Source organism: Muscardinus avellanarius, assembly GCF_963383645.1.
Source record: "Muscardinus avellanarius genome assembly, chromosome: 1".
In the NCBI taxonomy this organism is placed as follows: domain Eukaryota; kingdom Metazoa; phylum Chordata; class Mammalia; order Rodentia; family Gliridae; genus Muscardinus; species Muscardinus avellanarius.
Window position 1 is genome coordinate 117233223 of NC_137786.1, and position 14349 is coordinate 117247571.

Below are 14349 nucleotides of genomic sequence, written 5' to 3' on the forward strand. Positions count from 1 at the left end.
GAGTCAAATTGCGGGCCACAGAGGAGAAATCCCAGTACTGTACTCCCTGGGACTTGACCCAGTGGAGGAGGGGCGGTGGCAGAGATATCACACCATAGGAGAGCATGCAACCTGGCACCCCCCACAGTCTAAAGCAGCCTCTATCGACTCTCTGGGTCGGAGACTCTCTGATAAAACCCAGTAAAGGAGTAGTGGGGTCCGAGATACTACTGACTCGAGATCCAGAACACCTTAAGTGAAGTCATAGTGACCCAAGGGAAGAACCCAGAGAAGGCACAAACATCCGAAATCATGGGAAAGAGGAATAATACTGGAGCAATTAATGCCCACAACCCCACAACATCAGAACCCGATAAAAAAGAAATTCAGAGATTTCTAGAAGATCAAATCAGGAAAATAACTGTAGAAATAATAGAGGTGCTCAAAAAGAATTCAGAGAGAGCCAAAAAGAGATAAAGGATGCAATTAATGAAGTAAAGGCCTCAATTCAAAGCACAAACAACCGATTAGACCACATGGAGAACAGAATCTCGCTCTTAGAAGATGAGCAATCCAAAAATGAACGCATAGTTTCTAATCTAGAAAAAAATATCCGACAACAGGAATCTGATATTGAAGAAATATGGGTCCATTTTAAGAGAGCTAACCTAAGAATAATTGGAATAGAGGAGGGAAAAGAAAGTGAAACCAAAGGGATTAACAATCTCTTCAAAGAAGTAATAGCAGAAAATTTTCCAAACATAGAGCAAGAGGTCGATACACAGGTCCAGGAAACTTATAGAACTCCCTTTAGACAGGATCGGAGAAGAGGATCCCCACGCCACATAATTGTCAAAATGACCAATGTGGAAGCCAAGCAGAGAATCTTAAAGGCAACAAAAGCAAAGGGCCAAGTGACATTCAGAGGCAAACCAATTAGAATCACTCCAGACTTCCCAAACCAAGTCATGAGAGCCAGAAGGGCTTGGAGTAACATATTCCAAACCCTGAAAGAAAACAACTTCCAGCCAAAAATTTCCTACCCAGCAAAACTTTCTATCAAATTAGATGGAAAAATAAGAAGCTTCCATGACAGACAGAAACTGAAGGAATTTATGTCTTCAAAACCAGCACTAGAGAAAATACTCAAAGAGATTAACTACAAAGAAGAAATAGGTAACACACACCAGAACCAGAGAAACAAGATTTTCCATCCAACAGACAATTAAGATTGGTTATCTGTGGAGATTCATTATTTATGTTAGTCTTTTACCTATCTCTAAATGGTATTGTTTGCCTTTATTGTTGTTCATTTTTAGGATTTCTAGTTGGAATATTAATATACCTTCAGATATAGCAATTGGAAATATTTTATCCCATTCTACTAGTAACTGTCAACTCTGTTTACATTGTCTTTGGATATACAATTTTTTTTTATTTTTTAGGGAGTCTGTATACTCCTCTGTTGCCTGTGCCATTGAAATCATAACCAAGAAATCACTGCCAATTTCAATGTTGTGAGGTTTTATGACCCAGATTTTCTCCTAAAAGTTTATAGTCTTAAGATTTATATTTAGGTTTATTATCTATTTTGAGTTAATATTTGTATATGGGATTAGGTAAGGGTCCAATTTTATTCTTTTCCATGTAATTATTATTTTTTAACAATATTTAGTTAAAAGATTATCATTTTCACCACCAAATGTTCGTGGAAACCTTGTCAAAAATAACTTGACAATATAGGGAAGAATTTAGCTCTAGGCTTTTATTTAACTCCAATGGTTTATATATCTGCCTTTAGAATAGTGCTGCACTGTTTCAATTATTGTAGCTTTATATGGTTTGAAATCGGAAAATATATATCTTCTAGCTTTGTTCTTTTTCAAGATCGTTTTGGGTATCTAGAGTCCATATTCCATATTAGGATAGATTTTTTTCTGAAAAATATATATATAAATATATGATAGTTTCACCTAAAAAATAGAAAAAAATATTCTCTGGTAAGAAAGAAAGCAAAAAGAAATATTGAAATGTTATCTTTAAGTCATCAAAAGCTTGGTATCAGACAAATGAAACTGTTATGTGAGATTATCATTTTTAATTTTAGATAAATTGCCATAATACTAGATGTCAACTACTAAGCCAAGCATGGGAGGGAGGGATAGGGAGAGAATGGGGTGGGGATTGGGTGGGGGCTGACTGGGAAAAGTGTGCATGTATGTCTACAAAAGTATGTATCCTACTATGATGTATGAATACAGTGCACCAATAAAAAATAAATAAATAAATAAAGAATGAAAAAAAAAAAAACTGGATCCAAACTGCTTCATGTCGCCAATAGGGAACCACTGGTGTTGCTGCACCAAAATTTTGTATTTTAAGACCAGTGATATACCTTCTCTAAAGTAAATAAACTTTATTCTAGACAGAAACCATGCTGTGTCCTCTCATCTTAATAAATCACACTCTCAGAAACAAGTTAACAGCAAATCTTGTCCCTGTGATTTATTTGGTTTACTCTGCATGTGTGATTACACCAAGCAATGTTTTCCTTGATCCTTTTATACCCACAGTTCTCTGTATAATTGTTACAATATCTAGTGGGATTTCCAGCTGAGTTTGACAATTTTCTTAACTCATCAGTGTGTGAAGTTAAAGGCTCTTCAGCTATGTTTCTATAGGGTTAAAGAAACTAAAGGAACAATTGGTTCACAATAGTCTGGTCTATCTATTATCATCTGTCCTCTGTCACCTTGTGAAAAGGCACAGCAACTATTATATGTCACATTACAAAAGCAATCATAAAATTCAAGAAAATGACTATAAATTTGGTTCTGGGTTTTAAATCTGGCAAGCACAAGCTCAGTATTCTTTCTACCCAGATATCTCTAATCTAGGGAATCAACATTTCTTGTTCGCTCTACCAGCCTTCAATCCAACGACACTCTGCTAGAATGTGATGTGATCACAACTCTTCCCTCTGAAGGCACTTTATGTTTAGTACCAATATGCTGTTTACCTTTCAGTTACACGGATACCAGCTCCCCACCTTGACTTCTTGAGCCCCACAATCAGACTGTGCAGGGCTAAGGTTCTTCATCCCAGCCTCACCTTAGAGTAGGAAGGTGGGGCAGGAGTCAGCCCTTCAGCAGCCCAGGCACACAGATGCTTTCTGACAGTTGTGACTTTGTTAGACATGACAAGGTCTGGCTGTGCAGTGTTTGCTACTTTCCATTTAGTCTCTGTACTAGGCTTTTTGGTAATAAAACTGTGAAAGATTAAAAAACAATAAAACCCAAAACAGACCTGGTGGTATACACCTGCAATTCCAGTACTAAGCAGGTTGAGGCAGGAGGATCATGAGTTCAAGACCAACCTCAGCAACTTAGTGAAACCCTCTTTCAACACACACACAAACATAAAAAGGGCTCAGGGTATAGTCCCCTGGGTTCAATCCATAGTACCAAAAAGCAAAAAACAGCAACCAATAGCAAAGTACTCAGTACCTGATACTGAGGGTATCAATAAATATTTCTGAATGAATGAATGAATGAATGAATGAATATAGTTAAGGACTACATACACTTTATTAGCCCTCAAGATTTGGTGGTGGGACAAACCCAACAAGCCAGATGTGTTATATACCTCCCTCTTGCCCCAAATAGAAAAATTCCTTTTTTAAAAAAATCCATATTCAACTAGTGAGGTTTTTCTTTGGAATCATCTTATGTTTCAAGCATTCAATTGCTCTTCAGTAGAAAAGCTGAATTATTCATTAATGAATGTTAGAAATTATGTGATAGGTCATAGGATTAATATACTATTCTTATATGTCTGAAATTTTACAGATGAGTTTTTATATATTGCTTACTATGATGTAATTCTATGACCATTTCATAATGCAATTAATCCTAAGCAGAACAATTTATTTCCATTTTATTCCAGATTGGTAGCATTATGGTAACATTATACCCAGTAGGAATTCAAAGAGAATTAAGAATAGATACATGGTACTCTCAGCTTCTTGGAGTAAAAACCACATTTACTGCTAAAGGACAAATAGGAATATCTAAAGAATACAGATGTGTGTGTGTATGTGTGTGTGTAACTTAGGGGCATTCTATCTCTAAGTCCCCAGCCCTATTTTATTTTTTTGATTTTGAGACAGAGTCTTACTACATTACTATGTTCTGGCCTTGAACCTGAGACTGTCCTGTCTCATACTCCCAGGTACTGTAATTTAAGGCTTGTGCCATAATGCCTGACTCTATTAGATATTTTTTAAACTGTTATTACATTTAAAACGTTTAAATGAACACAAAAGGCTTTTAATGAAAAAAGAGTACAGACAGCCTACAAGGAAAAAATATATACATTTTTGTGAGCGATGCTGGGGATTGGACCCAGTGGCATTCTACCTTCAAGCTACACCCCTAGCCCTTTTTATTTTGTTTGGAAACAAGGTCGTCCTAGGTTGTTGATGCTTTCCTCAAACCTTCAATCTTCATGTATCAGCCTCCCTTGAACTGGGATAACAGGCATGCACCACCACATCTAGCTAGTATATGCTACTTTTAAGTGGCATCTAGACTGACTTTGATTATCATTAAAGAAAAGTTCTTAATTAAAAAATAGAAACTTCTGAACTACTAAGACAGATGACTGAAATCACCTCTATGAACATATTCTTACACTCACTTCCAAAACAATTCCCATCTATCTTTTCCCCAAGGTACCTAAAAAATACTATCAACTGTTTTTTTTAATTAAGAAAGTTTTTATCTTAGCTAGCATGGGGCACACACCTGTCATTCCAATACTTGGGAGGCTGAGACAGAAGGATTGAAGGCTCAAAAATAACCTCAGCAAGTAGTGAAACTCTCATTAACCTGACAAGACCCCATTTAAAAATAAAAATATAGCCAGGTGTGGTGGTGCACACTTGTAATCCCAGCATTCGGGAGGCTGAGACAGGAGGATCGCAGTTCGCGAACAGCCTCAGCTACTCAGTGAGGCTCTCTGCAACTTAGTGAGACCCTGTTTCAAAATAAAGAATAAAAAATAGGGCAGGGGGTGTAGCTAGGAGGTCAAATGCCCCTGGGTTCCATCCTCAGACCCGCAAAAAAAAAAAAAAGGAAAAAGAAAAAGAAAAAAGAAAAATATAAATATAATTGGGCTGGGGGTGTAGCTTGGAGGTAGAATGTCCCTGGGCTCAATTCCTAGTACTGCACACAAAAAGTGTTTTCTTAGTGAAAACTTAAAGATTGGCATGATATGTGGTAATAGAGAAATGAGCTGTTTCGCCTGATTATAAAAAGTGTTCACTCTCGCCAGACGTGGTGGTGCACGCTTGCAATCTCATCATTCGGAAGGGTGAGACTGGAGAACTGCGATTCACAGACAGCCTCAGGTACTTAGGCCCTGCAAAACTCAGTGAGACCTTGTTTCAAAAATAAAAGGCTAAAGAGTCGGGTGTGGTGGTGCATGCTTGTAATCCCAGCATTCAGGAGGCAGAGACCGGAGGAATGCAGTTCGCCGACAACCTTAGCTACTTAGTGAGGTCCTCAGCAACTTAGTGAGACCCTGTTTCAAAATACAGAATAAAAAATAGGGCAGGGGGTGTAGCTCAGAGGTCGAATACCCCTGAGTTCCATCCCCAGACCCGCAAAAAATAAAAATAAAAAATAAGCCGGGCGTGGTGGCGCACGCTTGTAATCCCCGCGCGTGGGAGGCTGAGAAAGGAGGATCACACAGGTTCGAAGCAAGCCTCGGCTATTCAGTGAGGCTCTCAGCAACTTAGTGAGACCCTGTTTCCAAAAAATATATAAAAATAATAAATAAAAGGCGAAAAAATAGAGCAGGGGTGTAGCTTGGAGGGAGAATGCCCCTGGGTTCCATTCCTAGTACCAGGAAAAATAAAAAGTGTTCACTCTCATAACAGAGTTAGGGGAAGAAGCATGTCCCTACAAAACTTCTGTGTTGAATCTCTAACCCCAGGGCCTTTGAAGAAGTTATTAAGTTAAAATGGAGCCTTTAGAATAGGCCTCAATCCAATCTGACATGTCTTTTTAAGAGAAGGAATATGAGCACTGACAGAAACACTAGGGGTGTATAAATATCAAGAAAGATACTGTAAGGAAACAGTAAAAGAACAGCCCTCTAAGGGAGGGGAATGGCCTCAGAAGAAATCAGCCCTTCTTGCATAATGGGCTTGGCTTTGCAGAGCCCAGGAACTGGGAGAAATGATGTCTGCCACTGAAGCAGGCAAGTGCCATCAGTGGTATTTGTTAGGATAGCCTGAGCAGATTCAAAGGATGTGTAGACTCTCTGTCCAATAATAAGGAGGTGAGCAAACAGGAAGTGATACTGTTCCTCTCACCCCAAGGGATCTGCTTTCTGTGGCAGAGATATCTTCCTAGAAGTGGAGACAAAAATCTGTATCACTGTATAAAATTACTGCACATTGCAGAAATGTAAAGGACTTACTTATTCCACTCAGGTAAGACATTTTGATAAGAGGATAATGTTCTTGAAGCAAAAATTCTATATTATAGTATAATCACATTATTTTTTGACAAATTCCCAAAGAAGGTGCCAATTTATATTCCCAACAACATTTTAAAATTATTAACATTTACCAAAATACCTTACTTTGTATCCTGATACTTAGAAGAACAAACTTCTTTATGTGCTTGTATTAACTATATTTTATATGTCTCTTTCTTTTGAGGTGGCCATTTTGAGAAAGTTGGGCCAATGACTCCAGAGAAATTTATGAAATTATATCTACTGTCAGATGTTTTTCACTTGATGCACTTTTAAAAATTTCCAAAGATAGCACTGTTACCTGGTACCATCTGACTTGGTGAGCACAAACATTCTAGTTTGTCTTCCTAGAGAGCACAATCCAGTCTACATTGGGTAGCACAATACATGAAAACATTAAGACCTCTAGTATCATTTTCAGGGCAACAAAAGGCTTTTGTATAACTCTTACTTTTCAATCTTTCCTACAAATGTGGGACAAAAATAAAATCTCAAAGAAGCTGGGTGAGGTAGCACATGCTTGTAATCCCAGTACTTGGGAGGCTATAACAGGAGGATCGAAGGTTCATGGCCAGCCTCACCAACTTAGTGAGACCCTCAATAATTTAATGAGACCCTGTTTCCATGTAAAAAATAAAATACTTAGGGAGAGGAGCTCGGAGGTAGAATGCTCTTGGGTTCATTCCTCAATAACACCAAAAAAAAAAAAAAAATTAAATCTCAAAGAATGAAAATGAAAACGCATTTCACAGGTGAATGCAACTTTCAAAAACTGTCAAGAATTAATAACTAGGGGTTTTTCCCTCTCGGCACCCCTTCCCCTTTTGGGGAGCTTTTCTCTCTCTTGCAGGTCATGTTAGCCTTGAGAGAAGGCAGAGTGCAATTGAGGGCACGTGGCCCGGGATGCTCTCGGGTAGTGACCTGAAGGCCTCTGCTGAACATCAAGGCTGACCAGGGTCCCGAGGGGTGACCTGCACCTCTTTTCTGGCAGATCGTGTGGACTCTGGGAGAAAGTAGTTTGTAACTGAAGGCAATTCGGCTTGGGCTACTCTCAAGTATTGTCCTGAAGGCAGCTGCTGGACCCCAGAGTTCCAGCCCCTTTGGGGTGTTCAGCCACCTTTCCCCATTCCCTGTTGCTTCCAATAAACCTTTTACTCCCCTTCCTGCAGTCCATGGGTGTCATTCTTCGCTCACCCTAGACAAGAACCCGGTAAGGAAACGCCGAGTTTCTTCTCAAGAAACTCCATTACATCTTTGATGAAACACCAGGTTTCTTCTCAGGAAACCCCCGTTTCATCTTGGGGGGCTCAGAAGAAACCCCCGTTTCAGTAAGACTCACATCAACCTAGCGAGACCCTGTTTCCAAATAAGAAATAAAGTCCGGTCGGGTGTGGTGGTGCACACTTGTAATCCCCGCGCTTGGGAGGAGGAGACAGGAGGATCGTGCTGGTTTGGAGCCAGCCTCGCTGGCTTAAGAGACCCTGTTTCAAAAAAAAAAAAAAATATATATATATATATATATATATATGTATGTATGTATGTATGTCTGGCAGTGTAGCCCAGAGATAGAAGGGCTTCCAGGAACCCCAGTACTGCCAAAAAAAAAAAAAAAAAAAAAGAAGAATTAAAAAAAATAGGGCAGGGGGTGTAGCTCGGAGGTCAAATGCCCCAGGGTTCCATCCCCAAATCCACACACACAAAAAAGAATTAATAACTAATTTTTTTGGTAATGGGGGTTGAACCCAGGGGCATGTGACCTCTGAACTATACCCCCAGCCCTTTTTACTTTGAAACAAGGTCTCACTGGGTTGCCAAGAGTTTTGCTAAATTGCTGGGGCTGGCCTTGAACCTGCAATACTCCTTTCTCAGCTTCCCAAGTACTGGGATTATAGGAATGTACCACCATGTCCAGCTAATAATTACTCTTAAAACAAGGCTACTCAAACTTTCCCTCAAAAGCATTGTGATTTTCTTTTTGTTATGAAAATTTATATCCCATGCAAAAGAAAGCAAACATGGTATTGTTTAAAATAATTTCTTATCTAATAATAAAGAGTTATGCTCCTGAAGGTCAAACCCTATTATGCTTTATTTCATGTTTTTTATCCTTCCCCTTTAATGACTAGCAAAAAATACTAAATGAATATGTATTGCCCTATTGTCACATAATATCTTTAACTAAAATTACTTTTCTAGCAATTATAAAAATGAAAACAGCCAGATCTTATAGTAACACACCACTTGGGCAAGAATTTTGATGTGGCTGTTTCCCCAGCTCCCCTATCCATATTACCAAAACTCCCACTGCCAGAAGTACAAACAAGCCATCAGAAACAGTTCAGTGCTTCTATTATATAAAACCTCTGTATAATCCTGGCTTTTTTCCATATAATAAAGTGGTACTTCTCCATAATAAAGTGACAAGAATGTTCCTGATAAAAATGTCTTTTCTTGGGAGACAGACTCACAGTTAGTGACCGCTGGACTTGGTTCCTTGCACTTACCAAGGAGGGAAGATGTGGATCACATCCTGGGGCTGTCCCCTGAGGTGACCTGCAATTTCTCGAGTAAAGAGAACCTTCAGGATGACCCCAGGCAGGGGGACCACGCCTTGGGACGGGCTGGCAGCTGGTGGCCCTGCTAACTGCTCACACATGGCAACTTGCAGGGTGCATTCCTCATGTAACTCAAGAATCTTCACAATCAACACACCAGATTTTCGATCTAGAAGTTAGAGAAAAAAAAGGGGGGGACCAAAAATAAAGTCCAAGTGTAAGGAAAGTATCATGAAAAAAGATTCACATTCAACAAGCTTTCCTAAGCTGGACAAAATGGCCCACACACTTCGCAAAGTAAAATACAGACTATTACACTCACAATAGGCCTACATGTTGAGTATAATACACTCATTTTAAGCAACACAAAACAAAATAGTCTTTGATAATTTACAGTTTGTACATGTAGAAACCGCAGACCTATCATTTCACCAAGCATGTTTTTACTCCCAAATTTGATCTCTTTTGATGACTACAACAAAGGGAATGTGGCTACTGCTGGCACTTCTCCTCATTACCTGCTTTGATTCTCTGCTTTGAAATCATGGATATTACTAGCTGGCCGAAACTGTCCTGATGATCTAGAAGGTTAAAAGTTGAGGCTCTACATGGACTGCTGGGTGTTAGGGGTATGTACTTAAATGGGTGGAATTCAGCCAGGGGTAGTGGCACACACCTATAATCCCAGTACTTGGGAGGCTGGGACAGAAGGACTGCAGGTGTAAAGACAGCATCAGCAAATTAGCAAGACCCTCCTTCAAAATAAAAAAAATGAAATAGGGCTGGTGGTGGAGCTAGGAGGTAGAACACTCCTGGGTTCAATCTCCAGTACCATGAAATAAATATATACATACATAAATTCAATCAGAATAGCAAAAATAAAGCATCTAACCTAGCGCCTTGTTAATAATAGATACTACGATGAGTTTCTGCACTTTAGCAAAATGATTAACATTAATTTAAAAATTTAGATAGTGCCACATTTTTAGTTACATAGCTTAATTTTTTCCTTTCTCCCTTTCAATTTTGCTTTATTTTCCATCCAACCCCAACTTTCCATCTCTTTCTTTGTCTATGTGCCAATAGCACTTGTCTACATGCCTCCCCAAAGCATTTTCCTAGACAACTGTGTCTCAAGCCATGTGCCTGTACTCTGGGCTTGCCATCAACACCATGCAGGTCTATCTCCCATCCAGTATCTTGCTGACAGGAGCCATGGGGTAGAGCTCCCAGCTGGAGCTCCCACTTTTGGTCCTGTGCACTGCTATTCTTGTTGAGTGTCCCTAGGCATACACAGCTGCTGCCCATGCACAAGCATTCTCTTTAGGTGTTCATTCTTGTCTTGTGAAGTTCAGATTTATTGCTGTACTGAGGAGTCAACCCAGAGGAATTCTATCCCTGAGATACAACCCCAAACCTATTTTTTTTCCCTCTTTATTTTGGAACAGGGCCTCACTAAGTAGCTGAGGCTGGCCACAAACTTGTGATCCTCCTGTCTCAGCCTCCCAAGTACTAGTATTACAAGCATATGCCACCACACCTGGCTCATCGGTTCTGACTTAAAAGCAATACAGATTGTCAGTGGTTGGTCTGCCCCAACTCTAGAATTCAGGGAGCCACTAAGTGGTTTTATAAAAAGCAGGCTGCTACAAAAATACATAAATATATCACAGCAGAAATACCTAAGTATCTAAGATGAACCACACTGCCACTGAATAGTTTTTTTGAAGACTGTTAATGATAAATCCTGACAATACTCCAGAAACTATAAATTCTGCTCATTAACCTACAGAATAAACAAAGTTATTTTATGATATGAACCATCACCACAGTGCTGTACATCTCAACTTGCTTGGGACTAAACAGGCTTGGGAAGCTGTAAAGAGTAAGGTCATCATGTCTGAGGAACCAGGCATAGGACAGCACTGTTCTCCTGCCCACTAAACAGGGGACCCTCCAGAGCCGTGGGGAGAAACCAGTGCCTGTCTTCCCAGAAGAAAATGAAGTGGTGTATGCCCCCCACCCCTTGTGTGAGGGAGAAAAAAGCATGAGTTGACCTAGCCAAATTATGTGCTTGTGGCAAACTTTCTAATCCAAGCAGAAGAGACATTCATTTTAAAAGGAAGACTGTTTTGCAGTTAGATGAATGGTACATAAAATGTCATTTCTATGCCACCAGAGCAACATATTCCATAAATGCTCTAAGACTCAGCCAAAATATCACCTCGTCCAGGAAATGTTTCCTGAATCCCAGATAGAACAATTATTTCTTCCATTTGAAACCCTCAAATGCCTTATCCATAGTCATCTCTCTACTAAGTGTAGTCTCATTTTCAAGAGAATATAGTCTTAGCTACCCTAAGGGCACCACAACCCCAGGAGCTGATCCAGAAGGTGCACAAAACAGTGGCTGTGCAAGAATGCAGCCCCGTTATTAGCAGGTTTTCAAGACATTTTCACGTAAACTCTCTTACCCAACCCACAGTAACCCTACAAGGCAGATAAAAAAAAAAAAAAGATATTATTAGTCTCCCTTGTTGACAGGTGAGAAATTTGAAAAATAAATTAAGTTGCTCACAGGAATTTCTAAGGACAGAAGATTATTGTCAGGTACACTATAAGAAATTTAATATCCTTATAAACCAGCAGCAATAATGCCTCTCAGATAAATGCTAGCCAGGTAAATGCCAGCCAGAAATATTTAAAAATTGTGAGCAATGCTTTTTTCCCTGCTTCATAATGCTAAAACATGGGGCTTGTTTAAAATGTAACAAAAGATAGCACAACTGGTTGAGACTGACTCCTGAGGCCAATTTCTATGAATGAACAGTCAGGATTCAACAGAACTTGCACTGAAAAAGAAGACAAAAACATATCAAGTATTAAAAACACCAAAGAAAAAATGCCACAAAGACTGAATGGAGACTATAAATTTTAATATGCAACAGTAAGAACATTTAATGTTAAAAAAGAGAACCAGAAAATATAAAAAACACACCAGAGGCAATCTTAATAACTCATATTTATTATCCCAGTACTGAGACAGGAAGATCACAGGTTTGAGGCCAGAAATTAGCGTGACCCTGTTTCAAAATAAAAAAATAAAAATAAAAAGGGTTGGGGGTGTAGCTCAAAGGTATAATGCCCCTGAGTTCAATCCTCAGCACTCCATAAACAAACAAACAAACAAACAAACAAACAAACAAACAAATGGTGTTTTATGCCCCCCCACACAAATGGTTTTTATTTGGGGTGGTTCTATGAATTAATTGTGAAACCTTAAATTTTTAACTAAACTCTGTGTCTTATTCAATCAGCTTCTAGTAATTTTTCAGGGACTCTTTCTAAAATGAAGTGGGAGCTGGGCATGGTGGCACACTTACAATACCAATACTTGAGAGGCTGAGACAGGAAGATTGAAAGTTCATTGCCAACCTCAGCTACTTAGTGAGGCACTCTGAAATTTAGTAAGACCCTGCTTCAAAATAAAGAATAATAATAAAAAAAAGGACTGGGAGTGTGGCTCAGTAGTAGAATGCCTCTGGGTTCAATACCCAATGCAGAAAGAAAGAAAGAAAGAAAGAAAGAAAGAAAGAAAGAAAGAAAGAAAGAAAGAAAGAAAGAAAGAAAGAAAGAAAGAAAGAAAGAAAGAAAGGAAGAGAAAGAAAGAAAGAAAATGTGGGTAAAGAATAAATAAATAAATAAATAATAAATGCATTGATCCTTTCTAAGCTTCTCTGCCCTACATAATCTTAATTCTGCATAACTTCACTTTCATTGTGAAGGTTAATGTTCACACTATGTCCTTTAACCTATGCCAAATATCTGTTTTCTGACCATCTGATCATCGCCTGACTCTAAAAGTTAATGATCAACAAATGTAAATTAGTACAATTATATAAACAGAATTCAGTGCCTGAGTAGAGCTGAGCATTGCATTTAAACAAGGATACCCTTCGGGGCTAAATGGGTGATGTGTACATGTATGTCCACACAAGTTTTTTACCGCAATATGATGTATAAATATAATGCACCAATAAAAAAGTTAACTCTCAAAAATAAATAAATAAACAAGGATACCCTAGCCTCAAGTCAAATGATTTGACTATAATTGTTCTTAAGCTGAATTAGGTCCCCTAAATACCCAAAGGAAAAGAACTGTCTGTGATGGCCCAAACATCCCCACTAGATGTCTCAGCTCTCCCCAGAAGTTTAGTCAATCCTTTCAGAGAAGGGGCTGCTCTTTTTCTGCATGGGACTAATCTCAGTCACCTGCAGGAAGGATACAGTTCTTGTATCATTATGCATGGAGTTGGGTATTTCCTAAATCTGATGGGAAGCCAATAGGGAAGGCAAATTATGAGCTGTACTGAGAAAAAACCATAGTTTGTAGTGGAGAAAAGGTAAAGAAACAGGTAAAGAGACTTCTTAGCAATGCAAGAAAGGTGATGGTAGCTCAGACCTGAGGTGATGGAGAGATGAGAAATGGTCAAACTCTAGATATTCTCTGAACGGAGGCCAAATTGGACCGAACATGAGAGAGAGTAGGCCAGAATAATCCCAAAGTACCTGGGTATGGTGGTAAAGTCTCAGTACTTGGGAACTGAGACAGGAGGACTTCAGGTTTGAGGACAGCTTTAGCAACTTTTCATGGCCCTCAGAAATTTAGTAAGACCCTGTTTCAAAATAAAAAATAAATAAGGCTGGTGGTATAGATAGAGGGAGAAGAGTACTGGGTTCAATTCCTAGTTTCAAAACAAAACAATGTTTTGGCTTGAACAACAAAAGAGTTTATACTTTGTCTAGCTGAAGTGGTGTCTTCACTGAGAGCTGAGAGTGTGGGTGCTGAGAGAATACTGGTATCAAGACATCAGTTTGAGATGTAGAGATGTTTCTTTACTATATAGAAACTAAGTTATATAGTACTACCTGACTCAATCTTTTCCATAAGGCCTAACAAAGTGTTCTTTTCATGTGTGGATTTAAAGACAGCCACCCTGCACCTGAAACCTCCAGTGGCAAAAAATCCAAATTAGCTTCTGATCTGCTTTCCCTTTACCTCAACTGCACTTTGCACACAGTCACAAATGGCTCCAGTAATGTTCCAAAGAGAAAAGTAACTGATACATTCAAAAAGTAAATCCAAATGATGTTTTTTTTAATATTGCTCCTTTTTTATTAACCTGTACTAAAAGCTAAATTGCACTTATTTGTATTAATTACACTTTTCTTTTCTTTCTTTTTTTTTTTTTTTTTTTTTTTTGGTGGT

At 38.8% G+C, this 14349-nt stretch overlaps 1 protein-coding gene across 1 annotated transcript in view; it reads right to left on the reverse strand.

Annotated features, from left to right (window-relative positions):
• The window catches only part of SPIDR (scaffold protein involved in DNA repair), a gene marked incomplete at both ends in the record, with an annotated part of 357325 nt that overhangs the window by 213280 nt on the left and 129696 nt on the right, over positions 1–14349 (reverse strand). Inside the window, one exon of the mRNA XM_080715140.1 lies at positions 9030–9249. Within this exon, the coding sequence (XP_080571266.1) occupies positions 9030–9249 (220 nt within the window). The remainder of the gene's footprint in view (positions 1–9029; positions 9250–14349) is intronic.